General features: G+C 48.2%; 1 protein-coding gene across 2 annotated transcripts in view; it reads left to right on the forward strand.

Annotated features, from left to right (window-relative positions):
- The window catches only part of LOC130367592 (uncharacterized), a 61,383-nt gene that overhangs the window by 27,978 nt on the left and 13,539 nt on the right, over nucleotides 1–19,866 (forward strand). For both annotated transcript variants that reach the window (XM_056570105.1, XM_056570106.1), the window contains one exon: nucleotides 3,450–3,474. In XM_056570105.1, coding sequence (XP_056426080.1) covers nucleotides 3,450–3,474 — 25 coding nt within the window. The remainder of the gene's footprint in view (nucleotides 1–3,449; nucleotides 3,475–19,866) is intronic.

Genomic DNA, 19,866 nt, shown 5'->3' on the forward strand with positions numbered 1-19,866 from the left:
GTTACTTCTTCCTGCAGGATCCAATTTTGACTTTGGCTCAGAAAACTGTATCAAAAACTTATATCACATTTTCTTCCAATTATTATTCTTCAGCAATATACAGAGATTGTCATCACTCACATATCGGTCCCTGTCCTTAACCCCTTCACGCTCCAGGGCATATGCATACGTCTAAGTTGCTAGTTAGCTAGCGCAACTGGATGTATGCATACGTCCTACCGATCTCCTGCTCAGCACGATGCGCTCCCGAAGATCGCTAACGGGACCCAGCTGTCAATCCCAGCCGCAGTTTTGCTTAAGCTGCCGAGACCTGGATTGCGCCGGTCTCGGCAGCATTAAAGGGGTACTCCGGTGCTTAGACATCTTATCCCCTATCCAAAGGATAGAGGATAAGATGCCTGATCGCAGGAGTCCCGCCGCTGGGGACCCCCGTGATCTTGCACGCGGCACCCCATTTGTAATCTGTAATCTGTAGTCTGTAGTCTGATTACCGGCGACTACAGGGCGGGCGGCGTGTGACTTCACGCCTCCGCCCCCGTGTGACATCACGCTCCGCCCCTCAATGCAAGCCTACGGGAGGGGGCGTGATCTATGGGGTTGACAGGGGATGAGCATGAATCGCAGAAAAAAGTACCAATAAAAAGTACAGCTTGTCCCGCTAAAAATAAGCCCTCACACAATGATGTTGGCCGAAAAAAAAAAAGTTATGGCTGTCAGAACATGACAAAACAACAAAAGGGGAAAAAAAAGGGTTTTGTTGAGAAAAGGGAAAAAGAACATAAAAAAGCTACATGACTTGGGTATCATGATAATTGTACTGACCCACAGAATAGAAATAACATAATTTTTACCATACATTGAATTCCATAAAATATTCCATAAAAACACCAGAATTTTTTCACAATATTTTGCAGTTTCTCACAAAATGATGCTGCATAAATCAACAAAAATGTACCATTAATATAAAGTACAATATGAAAAAACCATCTCAGAAGTGTGTTGCTAAGTAAAAGCATGTCAGAGGTATTACCACTTACCAATGAAAAATTGGGATTTGTCGTTAAGGTAAAAATAAGCAGTGTTCTTAAAGGGGTACTCAGGTGCTTAGACATCTTATCCCCTATCCAAAGGCCCCCGCCGCTGGGGACGCCCGTGATCTTGCACGCAGCACCCCAGTTAAAATCAGTCCCCAGAGCATGTTCACTCCGGGTCTGATTACCGGCGACCACGGGGCAGGCGGCTTGTGACGTCAAGCATCCACCCCCGTGTGACGTCATTCTCCGCCCCTCAATGCAAGCCTATGGGAGGTGGCGTAAACAGAGGAACATACAAACTCCTTGCAGATGTTGTCTTTGGTCGGGGTTTGTTCCCAGGACTCCAGCACTGGAAGACCACAGTGCTAATCACTGAGCCACCATGCTGCCCGCAATGTGAAGTTCCCCCCCTTGTCTCCTCTACTTCATCCTTATTGCTGCAGCTTTCACTGGACTCCTATATTTTCTCTGTCTTTAGGGGCAGGGCTAATATACTTGTAAAACCCTAACCAGCACATGGGAGAGATGCCTGCTCCACCCTCCCGATGACTCCTGTGACATTACATCACTTGAAGGAACAGGAAGTGACATCACAGGAAAATGGAAATCACAGGCCGTGAAATCGTGTGACCAAAACTGAGAACACAAGTGTAATGTCTGTTTTTGTGCTTTTCTGTTTTTGGGTCTGTTCAGACACTAGTTTATGTGTCTGGGCAGTTTCTGTGTTGATTCTTCCCAGGGTTGGAAGAGTTAATGGTCTCACCCTATTGCAGCTCGGGTGTGGCTTTAAAACACGAGCTTTGTTGGAACTCTGAGCTGGTTATTAGTTTTACCTTTGCTATGTTTGTTTTTCTGAGTTTCAGCCATGGTTGATTCCTGTAATGAAATAGATTTTAGTCTGCTTGGTTTTTAGTACATCTGTCGGTTTTTAGGACTATGTATGTCCGTTCTGCTTTAACCTTGTTATCTTAGTCTGAGTTCACACTGTGAGTCTTGCTTGTACCCATGCTATGTATTTAGTATTCTGAACCGTATTATGGAGTTTGGTTTTGTAATATTCATGTTTGGTATCCTTACCTGTATTCCTCCATGTTTTGGAGTTTAGCTTTTGGAGTGTTTTGGAGTTCAGACAGATCTAGTTCTCAGTCTAGTGTTCTGTGTATTATATTTCTGTTTCCCTCTAAGCCAGTATCCTGATCACATGGTGGAGTGTGCCCGCTGGTTAGAAGTCTATTTGGTGTTTGTATTGATGTCCCTCCATGTTTGGAGTGGGGAGTCTAGATTCTTTGTTCAGTGTCCAGTGTTCTATGTTTTCTTACCTGTTTAGTGTTTTACATTCAGTTTATCTGTTTATCCCCCTGCATCTCAAGGTTTCTGCTTTATACTTATTCTATATCTAGTCTTGTTCATTTATTCATGTGTGCCATTTATCTTTTTTCCTGATTCTGAACTGTATATTAGTACACTATATTCCGCCCTGTTTGTAAATTTATTTCCTGCCTGGTTTATCTTGTTGTTGGTTATTCCTGTTACGTTTTTTGATCTGTTCCCAACTATGTACAGCCACCGTGGTTGTCGATCCACTGTTTAGGGCGGATGGGAAATTAGGCAGAGAGAGTGTTTCTAGGGGCAGCTAAGGGCTCACTCTCCCTGTCCACCCCCGGTCATGACAACAAGAAAGAAGCGCTGGAAAGAAACACGTACCTTATTTTTCACCCTATAGGAAGCACCGGCAAATAAGATGCACCCTATTTTAGAGGTGCAAAATCTAGAAAAAAAAGATTCTGCACCAAACAGTGATCTTCAACCTGCGGACTTCCAGATGTTGCAAAACTACAACTCCCAGCATGCCCGGACAGCCAAACTACAACTCCCAGCATGCCCGGCCAGCCGTTGTCTGTCCGGGAATGCTGGGAGTTGTAGTTTTGCAACATCTGGAGGTCCGCAGGTTGAAGACCACTGGATAGGAGGTAGTACTCACCTGTCCCCGCCGCTCCGGACCCGTCACCGCTGCCCTGGATGTCGCTCCATCGATGTTGCCGCGTCCCCGTGGTGTCCCAAACAGCCCGACTGAACAGCCGGGTTAGTGTTATTTTCGCTTCAGACGCGGCAGTCAGCTTTGATCGCCGTCTGAAGGGTTAATACAGGGCATCACCGCGATCGGTGATGTCCTGTATTAGCCGTGGGTCCCGGCTGTTGATGGCCGCAGGTATTCGCCGTACAAGACGCACCAACTTCCCCCCCCCCCCCCCCCCAGTTTTGGGGAAGAAAAAGTGCGTCTTATACGGCGAAAAATACGGTATATATAAAAGAGTATATATAGAACATACAACACTTCAAAAGTCCCTTCAATTCTAATCTACTGAGAAGTCCTGGACAACCCCTATAATGTGATTTTCTCTTATATTTTCTTAGGTGTCATGTGTAAAAAGAAAAATATGTAAGTATCATTTTCCTTGTAATAACTATTCCTAGCAGTTTATTTTTATTTCTATATGTATAATAACATTAGTGAAAGACACGTCCAATACATGATTAAATTGCAAAAAACACAAATAAATCTCATATTACTTATAGCCTAATTCATTACATTTTCAAAAAAATGTACTAAAAATTGAAAATACAATAGAAAATAGAAAAATATAATATAGAAAAAATGTTTATGGACTCTTTATTTCTTTTAGTTGAAGGCCTCATACACATAACCTATGAGTGTAATGCCCCTTATTATACCTCTGTGATGTCCTACTGTACCTCTAGATGCCTTCAGACATAAAGAATCCATATGAATGTGACCTAAAGAATTACTGCCATCTAAATAAACTTTTGATATTGTAAAATTGTTGATCTTTCATGGTCTTAGTGTCATGTATGGGCAGGGAAGAGTGAAGCCCTAAACTCACCCACTCTGACTTGTCTTGCCTATTTGCGTACCCACCCTAGGTGACAGGTCCACAACCATGGTTACAGTCCCTGCCTGAATACGTGCAGGGAGTCAAAAGTCAATAAAATAAACTATAATACAAACGGAGGTCGGGACACTGTATAGAATCACACACACTAACAGAAATAATAACTAAACATACACACACAATAAATCACAGTCCACAAGCCGAGTCAATACCATGAGATTACAGAAATGCCAAATGACAGAAACAGGAGAAGAGTCAGAGAGCGGAGCCAATAGGTCAAATTTGCTAGAAATTCAAGATACAATACAAACGCTAGCTCTTAAATAGTAGCCAGACAATGTGCTCTCATTAAGGGCAGCTGACCAGTCCTGGCATCTGGGCGTAGCCCGAGAACAAAAACAATATAGAGAGAACTGTCAGAACCATTTAACCCTACGGGTTCTGAAACTCAGTGCTTAGATATAATTGGTAGATATAATTGGGTGAAGCATAAGACTGGGCGCTTCACTCATTTTTATTGAATAACATTTGCTGGCTTTACACCTTATTGTACTGCACTTTGTTATAAGACAATTGCCCATAGGATGGGGATTCGATCCCACGCCTGGGACCTGAGCTGATGGTTTAGAGGTTTTCAAATGTTTTTATATTGTTTGTTGCATTAATATTTTATTTATCTGTCTGCTTGGATACTTTTTGTCCTTCTTGGAGGAGATAGGTAGTTGTGTTTTTACACATGCGCTATTTCATGAAGACTTTGACATGGTTATTTTAAACACTCATCCATGGATATGTGTTCTTTTTGTTTGATTATTTGTTGTCTTGTTTGGTTGGATATATATGTTTCATGTGAACTAACTCTCCCTTTCTTCTTTTTAAATGGTGCCCGCTCTTACTTGATTTTAAATTAGATTTGCATTGTGACAAATATTTCCTTAAAACTATTTGTGGGCAGGTTATGATTGGACACATATGTACTAACATATAAAACACAAATATATCACTCATGTAGACTAACCTAAAGCTGTCCCTTAACCTGTTGGGGACGAATGGCGTATGCATACGCCCTTGCGTCCTGGTATTTAAGGACGAAGGGTATATCCAGACGCCCCTGGGAATTTTGGTCCCCGCCGGGCTGGGACCGGACTGGGGTGACTGCTGATATCAATCAGCAGGCACCCCGTGCAAATGCCTAGGGAGGGTCATTAGACCCCCCCATGTCGGCGATCGGCGCAAATCGCAAGTGAATTCACACTTGCGATTTGCGCCGATTCCGGGTCATACGGGTCTATGGTGACCCGGAATATAAGGGGGATCGCGGTTGTCTAAGACACCCACGATCCCCCTGAAGGGATAGGAGTGAGGTGGCAGGGGTGCCACCCCTTCTATCCCTGCTACTGGTCTGCTATTGATCGTCAGAAGCGACGACCAATAGCAGATCGGGGGTGGGGGGGGGGTAACTTTCGTTTTCCCCGTCCTGTCCACCCACAAAAGGCGGGGTAGGACGGGGAAACCGGCGGGGACCGGCGCCAAAGATCCACTTACCGATCCGGAGGCAGCGGGCGACGGTGATCGGCGTGCAGCGATGATGTGCGGCAGAAGAGGACGGCTCCCTGGAGCCTACGGAAGCCCGTAAGTTGCCTAGCAACATCTGGAGGGCTGCAGTCTGAGACCATTATACAGTGGTCTCTAACCTGTAGCCCTCCAGATGTTGCAAAACTACAACTCCCAGCATGCCCAGACAGCTGTTTGGGCATGCTGGAATATGTAGTTTTGCAACAGCTGGAGGGCTACAGTTTGAGACCATTATACAGTGGTTGCAAAACTACAACTCCTAGCATGCCCAAACAGCTGTTTGCTGTCTGGGCATGCTGGGATTTGTAGTTTTGCAACATCTGGTCACAGTTTGGAGCAGTGGTCTATAAACTGTAGCCCTCCAGATGTTGCAAAACTGCAAATCACAGCATGCCCAAACCGCAAACAGCTGTCTCGGCATGCTGGGAGTTGTAGTTAAGTACCTCCAGCTGTTGCATAACTACATCTCCCAGCATGCCCTTCGGCGATCATTACATGCTGGGAGTTGTAGTTTTGCAACAGCTGGAGGCACACTGGTTGGAAAATACTGAGTTAGGAAACAGAACCTAACTGAAGGTTTTCCAACCAGTGTGTCTCCAGCTGTTGCAAAAGTACAACTCCCAGCATGCACGGTCTGTCAGTACATGCTGGGTGTTGTAGTTTAGCAACAGTTGGAGGCACAATAGTTGGAAAATACTGAGTTAGGTAACAGAACCCGACTGAAGGTTTCCCAATCAGTGTGCCTCCAGCTGTTGCAAAAGTACAACTCCCAGCATGCACGGTCTGTCAGTACATGCTGGGAGTTGTAGTTTTGAAACAGCTGGAGGTTTGCCCCCCCATGTGAACGTACAGGGTTGGGAGTTTAGCAACAGGTGGAGGCACCCTGTTTGGGAATCACTGGCATAGAATACCCCTATGTCCACCCTATGCAATCCCTAATTTAATCCTCAAATGCGCATGGCGCTCTCTCATTTTGGAGCCCTGTCGTATTTCAAGGAAACAGTTTAGGGCCACATATGGGGTATTTCCGTACTTGGGAGAAATTGCACTACACATTTTGGGGGGCTTTTTCTCCTTTTACTCCTTATGAAAAGGAAAAGTTGGGGGTTACACCAGCCTGTTAGTGTAAAAAAAATAAAAAAAATGTACAGTAACATGCTGGTGTTGCCCCATACTTTTTATTTTCACAAGCAGTAAAAGGAAAAAAGACCCCAAAATTGGTAACGCAATTTCTCCTGAGTACGGAAATACCCCATATGTGGGCGTAAAATGCTCTGCGGATGCACAACAAGGCTCAGGATTGAGCGCACACCCTGTATATTTGAGGCATAAATTGGTGATTTGCACAGGGGTGGCTGATTTTACAGCGGTTCTGACATAAATGCAAAAAAATAAATACCCACATGTGACCCCATTTTGGAAACTACACCCCTCATGGAACGTGATAAGGGGTATAGTGAGCCTTAACACCCCACAGGTGTTTGACAAATTTTCATTAAAATTGGATGGGAAAATGGAAAAAAAAAATGTCACTAAAATGCTGGTGTTACCCTAAATTTTTCATGTTCACAAGGGAAAATAGAAAATAAGCCCCCCAAAATTTGTAACCCCATATCTTCTGAGTAAGAACATACCCCATATGTGGATGTAAAGTGCTCTGCTGGCGCACTACAATGCTCAGAAGAGAAGGAGCGCCATTGGGATTTTGAAGAGAAAATTTGTCCGGAATTGAAGGCCACGTGTGTTTACAAAGCCCCCATAGTGCCAGAACAATAGACCCCCCACATGTGACCACATAATGTAATAAGGGGTGCAGTGAGCATTTACGCCCCACAGGTGTCTGACAGATTTTTGGAATAGTGGTCCGTGAAAACGAAAAATTTTATTTTTCATTTGCACAGCCCACTGTTCCAAAGATCTGTCAAACGCCAGTAGGGTGTAAATACTCACTGCACCCCTTATTAAATTCTGTGAGGGGTGTAGTTTCCAAAATGGGGTCACATGTGGCGGGGGGGTCCACTCTTCTGGCACCACGAGGGGCTTTGTAAATGCACATGGCCTCTGACTACCATTCCAAACAAATTCTCTTTCCAAAAGCTCAATGGCGCTCCTTCTCTTCTGAGTATTGTAGTTCGCCCGCAGAGCATTTTGCGTCCTAACATGGGGTATTTCCATACTCAGAAGAGATGGGATTAAAAATTTTGGGGGGCATTTTCTCCCATTACCCTTTGTAAAAATTGTAAATTTGGGGAAAAAACTGCCCTTTAGTGAAAAAAATTTTTTTTTCATTTTCACATCCGATTTTAATGAAAAATCGTCAGACACCTGTGGGGTGTTAAGGCTAAATGGACCCCTTGTTACGTGCCTTGAGGGGTGTAGTTTCCAAAATGGTATGCCATGTGGGGTTTTCTGCTGTTCTGGCACCATAGGGGCTTCCTAAATGTGACATGCCCCCCAAAAACCATTCCAGCAAAATTCACTTTCCAAAATCCCATTGTCGCTCCTTCCCTTCTGAGCCCTCTACTGCGCCCGCCGAACACTTGACATACACATATGAGGGATTTCCTTACTCGAGAGAAATTGGGTTACACATTTTGGGGGGCTTTTTCTCCTATTACCCCTTGTAAAAATTAAAAAACTGAGTCTACAAGAACATGCGAGTGTAAAAAATTAAGATTTTGAATTTTCTCCTTCACTTTGCTGCTATTCCTGTGAAACACCAAAAGGGTTAACACACTTACTGAATGTCATTTTGGATACTTTGAGGGGTGCAGTTTTTATAATTGGGTCATTTATGGGGTATTTCTAATATGAAGGCCCTTCAAATCCACTTCAAAACTGAACTGGTCCCTGAAAAATTTCGATTTAGAAATTTTTTTAAAAAATTGGAAAATTGCTGCTGAACTTTGAAGCCCTCTGATGTCTTCCAAAAGTAAAAACATGTCAACTTTATAATGCAAATATAAAGTAGACATATTCTATATGTGAATCAATATATCAATTATTTGGAATGTCTATTTTCCTTACAAGCAGAGAGCTTCAAAGTTAGAAAAATGCAAAATGTTAAAAAGTTTCATAAATTTTTTGAATTTTTCACCAAGAAATGATGCAAGTATCGACGAAAATTTACCACTACCATAAAGTAGAATATGTCACGAAAAAACTATCTCGTAATCAAATGTATAAGTAAAAGCATCCCAGAGTTATTAATGCTTAAAGTGACAGTGGTCAGCTTTGCAAAAAATGCTCCCGTCCTTAGGGTCATAATGGGCTCCGTCCCCAAGGGGTTTAACCCTTAATGACACAGGACGTAAATGTACGTTCTGATGCGGTGGTACTTAACGCAACAGAACGTACATTTACGTCCTGTGATATGGATTTTATCAGTTACCTTGTAACTATCTTACTTATCAAATCCGTAAACAGGATGTATATATCGAAGTATACCAAAGTAGAAGTAAATCAAACGGAGCCATGTCTGTTTAAGTACTTCAAATTTCTGCTGCTTCTGAGCCACTGGCCTTTATTGCAAAATATTCAAGCTTATATCACCATTGCAATTAACATAAGTTCCCACCCTCACTAGGGGGGTGTTCTTAGCCCTATCATACCATATGCATATCATAGAAGGTATAGTCCTTTGTTAACTTTCAGCGGGCTCAAAAGTCTTTTGGGCGTTGTTCAGTACTTCCTCTACTCAATGGTGGGGGCAAACAGGAAGGAGCAGAGTAGCACGTGGAGAATGGAAGCTTTTGTCCCAAAAAGGCCATTTTATGTTGCATACATATATTCATACCTATACACGTCCATTACAATCCCCCCTTAAAATTACTATTTTACCTTTTCCTAACTTCCATCATCCTAACTCTTCTGCCCCAATGTGTTTTCTCAAACATTTCACTGTACTTTAGATGACCCATGGCTTGTCAATGGACCCCCTTAGCCTCAGACTTTACACATATGGAGTCAGATGCTGTCCCTATAGATCACTGGTGTTTAAGCTCCAGGGGTATAGGCTTCATCTGTAATCTCGTCCACTTTCATCCTTACTGGCGTGGCATTCTCAATAGTCGTCTCACACTTCTTCTTTAGGCAAGGCAAAACACAACACACAACAAAGCAAGATTATCATAATTATAAGTATGGTTAGTTTACCATTTGGGTCCTGTATTGGCTGAGATACATCATACACCATATCTAATGCCATACCATTTTGGAATGTCATAGTGGATGTGGCTCTTAGTTGCTCGGCCTGACCTTTCAGATTATTGAGAAATGTACGAATGTTTGCTGGTTATATTAGATGTTTATGGAAATCTGGGGTATTACAGACTCAAATCTGGCTTTTACTTAACCTATAGCTTTAAACTCATCTGGGACCCCCCTTGGGACTCCAATAACATCAATATACACATAGGGGTCAAGGATCCCAGCAGCTGCTGCATGTTTACTTCTAAAGTGTGGTTTGGGTTCCTTTGTTGGTTCGGTAGGGAGAATGTGTATGGGCAGTAGGGTCTTTGCTAATGTGTATTCTCCAATTCAATTCCCTTCTAATCGGATTTTAAGCTTCACATCCCCATGTATCCCACACCTTACTGTAGTTACCATTTACTCATCCCACTAGCTAGGCCTATCCTTTCTATAATCTTACCCCAAGTATACCTTTTCTTTATAACATTATCAACCACTAAAATGCTTACTTCATCGTGCTATTTGTATATGTTCACCCACTGATTCTCCTCATACAATGTCACATCCTAACAATCAGTTGTGATTATCTTTCCCTCTGGAACAACCATGGTTAGGTACATACATATATTTAACAGTTATCAGAGAATATATCTTAGATACATCTATACTTTATCATGATATGTAAGCGTCTCTTTTCTCACTTATTTCTTGACACTCACTCATAGGTTTGAGGAACTGGGTAATAATTACAGAATCTGAACTAGGCACAACTCTACAAAAGGTTCTGTAGTTGTATTATTTACTGTATCTATGGTTAAGGAATCAGTACAATCAGACAAGGACTGTTACGCCGAGCGCTCCGGGTCCCCGCTCCTCCCCGGAGCGCTCGCTACACTCTCGCTCCCGCAGCGCCCCGGTCAGATCCACTGACCGGGTGCGCTGCGATACCGCCTCCAGCCGGGATGCGATTCGCGATGCGGGTGGCGCCCGCTCGCGATGCGCACCCCGGCTCCCGTACCTGACTCGCTCTCCGTCGGTCCTGTCCCGGCGCGCGCGGCCCCGCTCCCTAGGGCGCGCGCGTGCCGGGTCTCTGCGATTTAAAGGGCCACTGGGCCGCTGATTGGCGCAAGTGGTTCTAATTAGTGTGTTCACCTGTGCACTCCCTATGTATACCTCACTTCCCCTGCACTCCCTCGCCGGATCTTGTTGCCATTGTGCCAGTGAAAGCGTTTCCTTGTGTGTTCCTAGCCTGTGTTCCAGACCTCCTGCCGTTGCCCCTGACTATGATCCTTGCTGCCTGCCCCGACCTTCTGCTACGTCCGACCTTGCTTCTGTCTACTCCCTTGTACCGCGCCTATCTTCAGCAGTCAGAGAGGTTGAGCCATTGCTAGTGGATACGACCTGGTCACTACCGCCGCAGCAAGACCATCCCGCTTTGCGGCGGGCTCTGGTGAAAACCAGTAGTGACTTAGAACCGGTCCACTAGCTCGGTCCACGCCAATCCCTCTCTGGCACAGAGGATCCACCTCCTGCCAGCCGGCATCGTGACAGTAGATCCGGCCATGGATCCCGCTGAAGTTCCTCTGCCAGTTGTCGCCGACCTCACCACGGTGGTCGCCCAGCAGTCACAACAGATGTCACGATTCGGCTTACGGGTTGTGGATCCGCTGTGTCAGCGAGGGATTGCCGTGGACCGTGCTAGTGGACCGGTTCTAAGAGGCTACTGGTTTTCACCAGAGCCCGCCGCAAAGCGGGATGGTCTTGCTGCGGCAGTAGCAACCAGGTCGTATCCACTAGCAACGGCTCAACCTCGCTGACTGCTGAGAAGGCGTGGGACAGAAGGACAAGGCAGAGGCAAGGTCAGACGTAGCAGAAGGTCGGGGGCAGGCGGCAAGGTTCGTAGTCAGGATGGATAGCAGAAGTTCAGGTACACAGGCTTTGGACACACTAAACGCTTTCACTGGCACAAGGCAACAAGATCCGGCAAGGGAGTGCAGGGGAGGAGATCAGATATAGCCAGGGAGCAGGTGGAAGCCAATTAAGCTAATTGGGCCAGGCACCAATCATTGGTGCACTGGCCCTTTAAGTCTCAGAGAGCTGGCGCGCGCGCGCCCTAGAGAGCGGAGCCGCGCGCGCCAGCACATGACAGCAGGGGACCGGGACGGGTAAGTGACCTGGGATGCGATTCGCGAGCGGGCGCGTCCCGCTGTGCGAATCGCATCCCCGACGGCCATGACAGTGCAGCGCTCCCGGTCAGCGCGACTGACCAGGGCGCTGCGGGGAGAGAGACGCCGTGAGCGCTCCGGGGAGGAGCGGGGACCCGGAGCGCTAGGCGTAACAGTACCCCCCCCCCTTAGGTCTCCCCTTTTCTTTGTCCGGTAACTGCCTCCCCTGGGATGAGGACACCGGGAAAGAATGGAGGGTTTCCTCAACGGGAGGCAGCACAGCAGGAGCGGGAATGGGGAGGGAGGGCAGAGGGCGAAGCCTGGCACGGGGCAGTGTGACACCAGGACGGGGGCCATGAGGAGGCACAGAGGCTTGCCTGACGGGACTGGGAGGGGGGGAGAGGCACTTCCCATGGCAGGCAGAGTCCCAGTTCTTGATCTCCCCGGTGGTCCAATCAAGGGTGGGGGAATGAAGCCGGAGCCATGGCAGACCGAGGAGGACCTCAGAGGTACAGCCGGGGAGAACGAAGAGCTCAATCCTCTCAAGGTGGGGTCCAATAGACATCAGGAGGGGTTCTGTGCGGAAACGCACGGTGCAGTCCAATCTGGCTCCGTTGACCGCGGAAATGTAGAGCGGCTTGACGAGACGGGTCACCGGGATGCTGAATTTATTCACAAAGGACTCCAATATAAAATTTCCAGAGGCACCAGAGTCCAAGCAGGCCACGGCTGAGAGGGAGGAGTTGGCTGAAGGAGAAATCCGCACGGGCACCGTGAGACGTGGAGAAGCAGACTTAGAACCAAGAGACGCCACACCCACGTGAGCTGGGTGCGTGCGTGCGTTTCCCAGGCGTGGAGGACGGATAGGGCAATCCACCAAGAAATGCTCGGTACTGGCACAGTACAGACAGATATTTTCTTCTCTACAGCGATTCCTCTCTTCCAGGGTCAGGCGAGACCGATCCACTTGCATGGCCTCCTCGGCGGGAGGCCCAGGCGTAGACTGCAAAGGATGCTGTGGGAGAGGTGCCCAGAGATCTAAGTCTTTTTCCTGGCGGAGCTCTTGGTGTCGCTCAGAAAAACGCATGTCAATGCGGGTAGCCAAATGGATGAGTTCTTGGAGGTTGGCAGGAATCTCTCGTGCGGCCAGCACATCCTTGATGCGACTGGATAGGCCTTTTTTAAAGGTCGCGCAGAGAGCCTCGTTATTCCAGGATAGTTCAGAAGCAATAATACGGAATTGTATGGCGTACTCGCCAACGGAAGAATTACCCTGGACCAGGTTCAGCAAGGCAGTCTCAGCAGAAGAAGCTCGGGCAGGTTCCTCAAAGACACTTCGGACTTCAGCAAAGAAGGACTGGACTGTGGCTGTGGCAGGATCATTGCGGTCCCAGAGCGGTGTGGCCCAAGACAAGGCCTTTCCTGAAAGAAGGCTTACTACGAACGCCACCTTAGACCGTTCTGTAGGAAACAAGTCCGACAACATCTCCATATGCAGGGAACACTGAGACAAAAATCCACGGCAGAGTCTGGAGTCCCCATCAAATTTGTCCGGCAGGGACAAGCGGAGGCTAGGAGCGGCCACTCGCTGCGGAGGAGGTGCAGGAGCTGGCGGAGGAGATGGTTGTTGCTGTAGCAGAGGCAGAAGTTGCTGTAACGTGGCGGTCAACTGCGACAGCTGCTGTCCTTGTTGGGCAATTTGCTGCGATTGCTGAGCGACCACCGTGGTAAGGTCAGCGAGACTAGGCAGCGGCACCTCAGCGGGATCCATGGCCGGATCTACTGTCACGATTCGGCTTACGGGTTGTGGATCCGCTGTGTCAGCGAGGGATTGGCGTGGACCGTGCTAGTGGACCGGTTCTAAGAGGCTACTGGTTTTCACCAGAGCCCGCCGCAAAGCGGGATGGTCTTGCTGCGGCAGTAGCAACCAGGTCGTATCCACTAGCAACGGCTCAACCTCGCTGACTGCTGAGAAGGCGTGGGACAGAAGGACAAGGCAGAGGCAAGGTCAGACGTAGCAGAAGGTCGGGGGCAGGCGGCAAGGTTCGTAGTCAGGATGGATAGCAGAAGTTCAGGTACACAGGCTTTGGACACACTAAACGCTTTCACTGGCACAAGACAACAAGATCCGGCAAGGGAGTGCAGGGGAGGAGATCAGATATAGCCAGGGAGCAGGTGGAAGCCAATTAAGCTAATTGGGCCAGGCACCAATCATTGGTGCACTGGCCCTTTAAGTCTCAGAGAGCTGGCACGCGCGCGCCCTAGAGAGCGGAGCCGCGCGCGCCAGCACATGACAGCAGGGGACGGGTAAGTGACCTGGGATGCGATTCGCGAGCGGGCGCGTCCCGCTGTGTGAATCGCATCCCCGACGGCCATGACAGTGCAGCGCTCCCGGTCAGCGGGACTGACCGGGGCGCTGCGGGGAGAGAGACGCCGTGAGCGCTCCGGGGAGGAGCGGGGACCCGGAGCGCTAGGCGTAACAACAGATAGCGCAACAAGGCCACCAGCTGTCTCAACTGACCGTGATGCTACAGCAGCTACTACCTCAGCTTCAGCAATCATCTCCTCCGCCAGCTCCTGCACCTCCTCCGCAGCGAGTGGCCGCCTCAGGCCTACGACTATCCTTGCCGGATAAATTTGATGGGGACTCTAAGTTTTGCCGTGGCTTTCTTTCACAATGTTCCCTGCACTTGGAGATGATGTCGGACCAGTTTCCTACTGAAAGGTCTAAGGTGGCTTTCGTAGTCAGCCTTCTGTCTGGAAAAGCTCTGTCATGGGCCACACCGCTCTGGGACCGCAATGACCCCGTCACTGCCTCTGTACACTCCTTCTTCTCGGAAATTCGAAGTGTCTTTGAGGAACCTGCCCGAGCCTCTTCTGCTGAGACTGCCCTGCTGAACCTGGTCCAGGGTAATTCTTCCGTTGGCGAGTACGCCGTGCAATTCCGTACTCTTGCTTCAGAACTTTCCTGGAATAATGAGGCCCTCTGCGCGACCTTTAAAAAAGGCCTATCCAGCAACATTAAAAATGTTCTGGCCGCACGAGAAATTCCTGCTAACCTACATGAGCTCATTGATCTAGCCACTCGCATTGACATGCGTTTTTCCGAAAGGCGTCAGGAGCTCCGCCAGGATATGGACTTTGTTCGCACGAGGCGTTTTTTCTCCCCGGCTCCTCTCTCCTCTGGTCCTCTGCAATCCGTTCCTGTGCCTCCCGCCGTGGAGGCTATGCAAGTTGACCGGTCTCGCCTGACACCTCAAGAGAGGACACGACGCCGCATGGAGAATCTCTGCCTGTACTGTGCCGGTACCGAACACTTCCTGAAGGATTGTCCTATCCGTCCTCCCCGCCTGGAAAGACGTACGCTGACTCCGCACAAAGGTGAAACAGTCCTTGATGTCAACTCTGCTTCTCCACGTCTTACTGTGCCTGTGCGAATATCTGCCTCTACCTTCTCCTTCTCCACTAAGGCCTTCTTGGATTCCGGATCTGCAGGAAACTTTATTTTGGCCTCTCTCATCAACAGGTTCAACATCCCAGTGACCAGTCTCGCCAGACCTCTCTACATCAATTGCGTTAACAATGAAAGATTGGACTGTGCCGTGCGTTACCGCACGGAACCCCTCCTAATGTGCATCGGACCTCATCACGAAAAAATTGAGTTTTTGGTCCTCTCCAATTGCACTTCCGAAATTCTCCTTGGACTACCCTGGCTTCAACACCATTCCCCAACCCTGGATTGGTCCACAGGGGAGATCAAGAGTTGGGGTACCTCTTGTTTCAAGGACTGCCTTAAACCGGTTACCAGTACTCCCTGCCGTGACCCTGTGGTTCCCCCTGTAACCGGTCTCCCTAAGGCCTATATGGACTTTGCTGATGTGTTTTGCAAAAAACAAGCTGAGACTCTTCCTCCTCACAGGCCTTATGACTGTCCTATTGACCTCCTCCCGGGCACTACTCCACCCCGGGGCAGAATTTATCCTCTGTCCGCCCCAGAGACTCTTGCTATGTCTGAGTACATCCAGGAAAATTTAAAAAAGGGCTTTATCCGCAAATCCTCCACTCCTGCCGGAGCCGGATTTTTCTTTGTGTCCAAAAAAGATGGCTCCCTACGTCCTTGCATTGACTACCGCGGTCTTAACAAAATCACGGTAAAGAACCGCTACCCTCTACCTCTTATCTCTGAACTCTTTGATCGCCTCCAAGGTGCCCACATCTTTACCAAACTGGACTTAAGAGGTGCTTATAATCTCATCCGCATCAGAGAGGGGGATGAATGGAAAACGGCATTTAACACTAGAGATGGACACTTTGAGTATCTGGTCATGCCCTTTGGCCTGTGCAACGCCCCTGCCGTCTTCCAAGACTTTGTTAATGAAATTTTTCGTGATCTCTTATATTCCTGTGTTGTTGTGTATCTGGACGATATCCTGATTTTTTCTGCCAACCTAGAAGAACACCGCCAGCATGTCCGCATGGTTCTTCAGAGACTTCGTGACAATCAACTTTATGCCAAGATGGAGAAATGTCTGTTTGAATGTCAATCTCTTCCTTTCCTAGGATACTTGGTCTCTGGCCAGGGACTAAAAATGGATCCAGACAAACTCTCTGCCGTCTTAGATTGGCCACGCCCCTCCGGACTCCGTGCTATCCAACGTTTTTTGGGGTTCGCCAATTATTACAGACAATTTATTCCACATTTTTCCACCATTGTGGCTCCTATCGTGGCTTTAACCAAAAAGAATGCCAATCCTAAGTCATGGCCTCCTCAAGCGGAAGACTCCTTTAAACAGCTCAAGTCTGCCTTTTCTTCTGCTCCCGTGCTCTCCAGACCTGACCCATCTAAACCCTTCCTATTGGAGGTAGATGCCTCCTCAGTAGGAGCGGGAGCGGTCCTTCTACAAAAAAATTCTTCCGGGCATGCTGTTACTTGTGGTTTTTTTTCTAGGACCTTCTCTCCGGCGGAGAGGAACTACTCCATCGGGGATCGAGAGCTACTAGCCATTAAATTAGCACTTGAGGAATGGAGGCATCTGCTGGAGGGATCAAGATTTCCAGTTATTATTTACACCGATCACAAAAATCTCTCCTATCTCCAGTCTGCCCAACGGCTGAATCCTCGCCAGGCCAGGTGGTCTCTGTTCTTTGCCCGATTTAATTTTGAAATTCACTTTCGGCCTGCCGATAAGAACATCAGGGCCGATGCTCTCTCTCGTTCCTCGGATGCCTCGGAAGTAGAGCTCTCTCCGCAACACATCATTCCTCCTGACTGCCTGATCTCCACTTCTCCAGCCTCCATCAGGCAAACTCCTCCAGGGAAGACCTTCGTCACTCCACGCCAACGCCTCGGAATCCTCAAATGGGGTCACTCCTCCCATCTCGCAGGCCATGCGGGCATCAAGAAATCCGTGCAACTCATCTCTCGTTTCTATTGGTGGCCGACTCTGGAGACGGATGTTGTTGATTTTGTGCGGGCCTGCACTGTCTGTGCCCGGGATAAGACTCCTCGCCAGAAGCCCGCTGGTCTTCTTCATCCTCTGCCTGTTCCCGAACAGCCTTGGTCTCTGATTGGTATGGACTTTATTACAGACTTACCCCCATCCCGTGGCAACACTGTTGTTTGGGTGGTCGTTGATCGATTCTCCAAGATGGCACATTTCATCCCTCTTCCTGGTCTTCCTTCTGCGCCTCAGTTGGCAAAACAATTTTTTGTACACATTTTTCGTCTTCACGGGTTGCCCACGCAGATCGTCTCGGATAGAGGCGTTCAATTCGTGTCAAAATTCTGGAGGGCTCTCTGTAAACAACTCAAGATTAAATTAAACTTTTCTTCTGCTTATCATCCTCAATCCAATGGGCAAGTAGAAAGAATTAACCAGGTCCTGGGTGATTATTTACGGCATTTTGTTTCCTCCCGCCAGGATGACTGGGCAGATCTTCTACCATGGGCCAAATTCTCGTATAACTTCAGAGTTTCTGAATCTTCTTCCAAATCCCCATTTTTCGTGGTGTATGGCCGTCACCCTCTTCCCCCCCTCCCTACTCCCTTGCCCTCTGGTTTGCCCGCTGTTGATGAAATTACTCGTGATCTTTCCACCATATGGAAAGAGACCCAATATTCTCTCTTACAGGCTTCATCACGCATGAAGAAGTTTGCTGATAAGAAAAGAAGAGCTCCCCCCATTTTTTCTCCTGGAGACAAGGTATGGCTCTCCGCTAAATATGTCCGCTTCCGTGTTCCCAGCTACAAATTGGGACCACGCTATCTTGGTCCTTTCAAAATTTTGTGCCAGATTAATCCTGTCTCTTATAAACTTCTTCTCCCTCCTTCTCTTCGTATTCCTAATGCCTTTCACGTTTCTCTTCTTAAACCACTCATCATCAACCGTTTCTCTCCTAAACTTATCTCTCCCACTCCTGTCTCCGGTTCTTCAGACATCTTTCCTGTAAAGGAGATACTGGCCTCCAAAAAGGTCAGAGGAAAAACCTTCTTTTTGGTTGACTGGGAGGGCTGTGGTCCTGAAGAGAGATCCTGGGAACCTGAGGACAATATCCTAGATAAAAGTCTGGTCCTCAGGTTCTCAGGCTCCAAGAAGAGGGGGAGACCCAAGGGGGGGGGGTACTGTTACGCCGAGCGCTTCGGGTCCCCGCTCCTCCCCGGAGCGCTCGCTACACTCTCGCTCCCGCAGCGCCCCGGTCAGATCCACTGACCGGGTGCGCTGCGATACCGCCTCCAGCCGGGATGCGATTCGCGATGCGGGTGGCGCCCGCTCGCGATGCGCACCCCGGCTCCCGTACCTGACTCGCTCTCCGTCGGTCCTGTCCCGGCGCGCGCGGCCCCGCTCCCTAGGGTGCGCGCGCGCCGGGTCTCTGCGATTTAAAGGGCCACTGCGCCGCTGATTGGCACAAGTGGTTCTAATTAGTGTGTTCACCTGTGCACTCCCTATGTATACCTCACTTCCCCTGCACTCCCTCGCCGGATCTTGTTGCCATTGTGCCAGTGAAAGCGTTTCCTTGTGTGTTCCTAGCCTGTGTTCCAGACCTCCTGCCGTTGCCCCTGACTACGATCCTTGCTGCCTGCCCCGACCTTCTGCTACGTCCGACCTTGCTTCTGTCTACTCCCTTGTACCGCGCCTATCTTCAGCAGTCAGAGAGGTTGAGCCGTTGCTAGTGGATACGACCTGGTCACTACCGCCGCAGCAAGACCATCCCGCTTTGCGGCGGGCTCTGGTGAAAACCAGTAGTGACTTAGAACCGGTCCACTAGCACGGTCCACGCCAATCCCTCTCTGGCACAGAGGATCCACCTCCTGCCAGCCGGCATCGTGACAAGGACATACTTATATTATTCCACCCTAGGCAGTTAGATGAAGTCTACTCATAGTCACTGAAACAGGTAAGATTGTTTTGGAGCGTGTTGGTCAGGTACCTTTATTGATTTACCTAGGTCATATGTCAGATGTAAATAATGACGTCTGTACAAACCTTCTTTCTGCATTGTTGAATCCTGAGGCCACCCAATGTGCGGACATTACTAGCTAAAACTATAGCTGTATGATCCCCTGCCTCTCCCTGTCTATATCTAGCCCAGAGCCCCCTCCCCCTTGCTCTACAAGGTGGTACCTATGTGTGGGTCCTGCAGCTGCTGAGAATCCCTTCTCAACCTCTCCTTTTCTAAGAAGATCTCTCTAAACCATTAGAGTTCAATTAATACACACATTTACATGCAGTTCTTCCTTTTTAACTAGGTCTAGTATTAGAAAGGGAAGATCTACTCCCTCTCTTCATCTAAATTAACTAGCTTAACATTAATCCATGGACACATGAAGACATGACATGACACATATACCACATATACAATCTGTTACAATGGGACAGGTCCCAGGAATATTGCAGAAAGTACCGTGTATACACCTTGTCCTAGACACGCAATGTCTACTTATAACAGTATAACCGGCGTCCTGCACCACTCTGTCCTAGACACACAAGG

Source organism: Hyla sarda, chromosome 4 (genome assembly GCF_029499605.1).
Source record: "Hyla sarda isolate aHylSar1 chromosome 4, aHylSar1.hap1, whole genome shotgun sequence".
NCBI lineage: Eukaryota > Metazoa > Chordata > Amphibia > Anura > Hylidae > Hyla > Hyla sarda.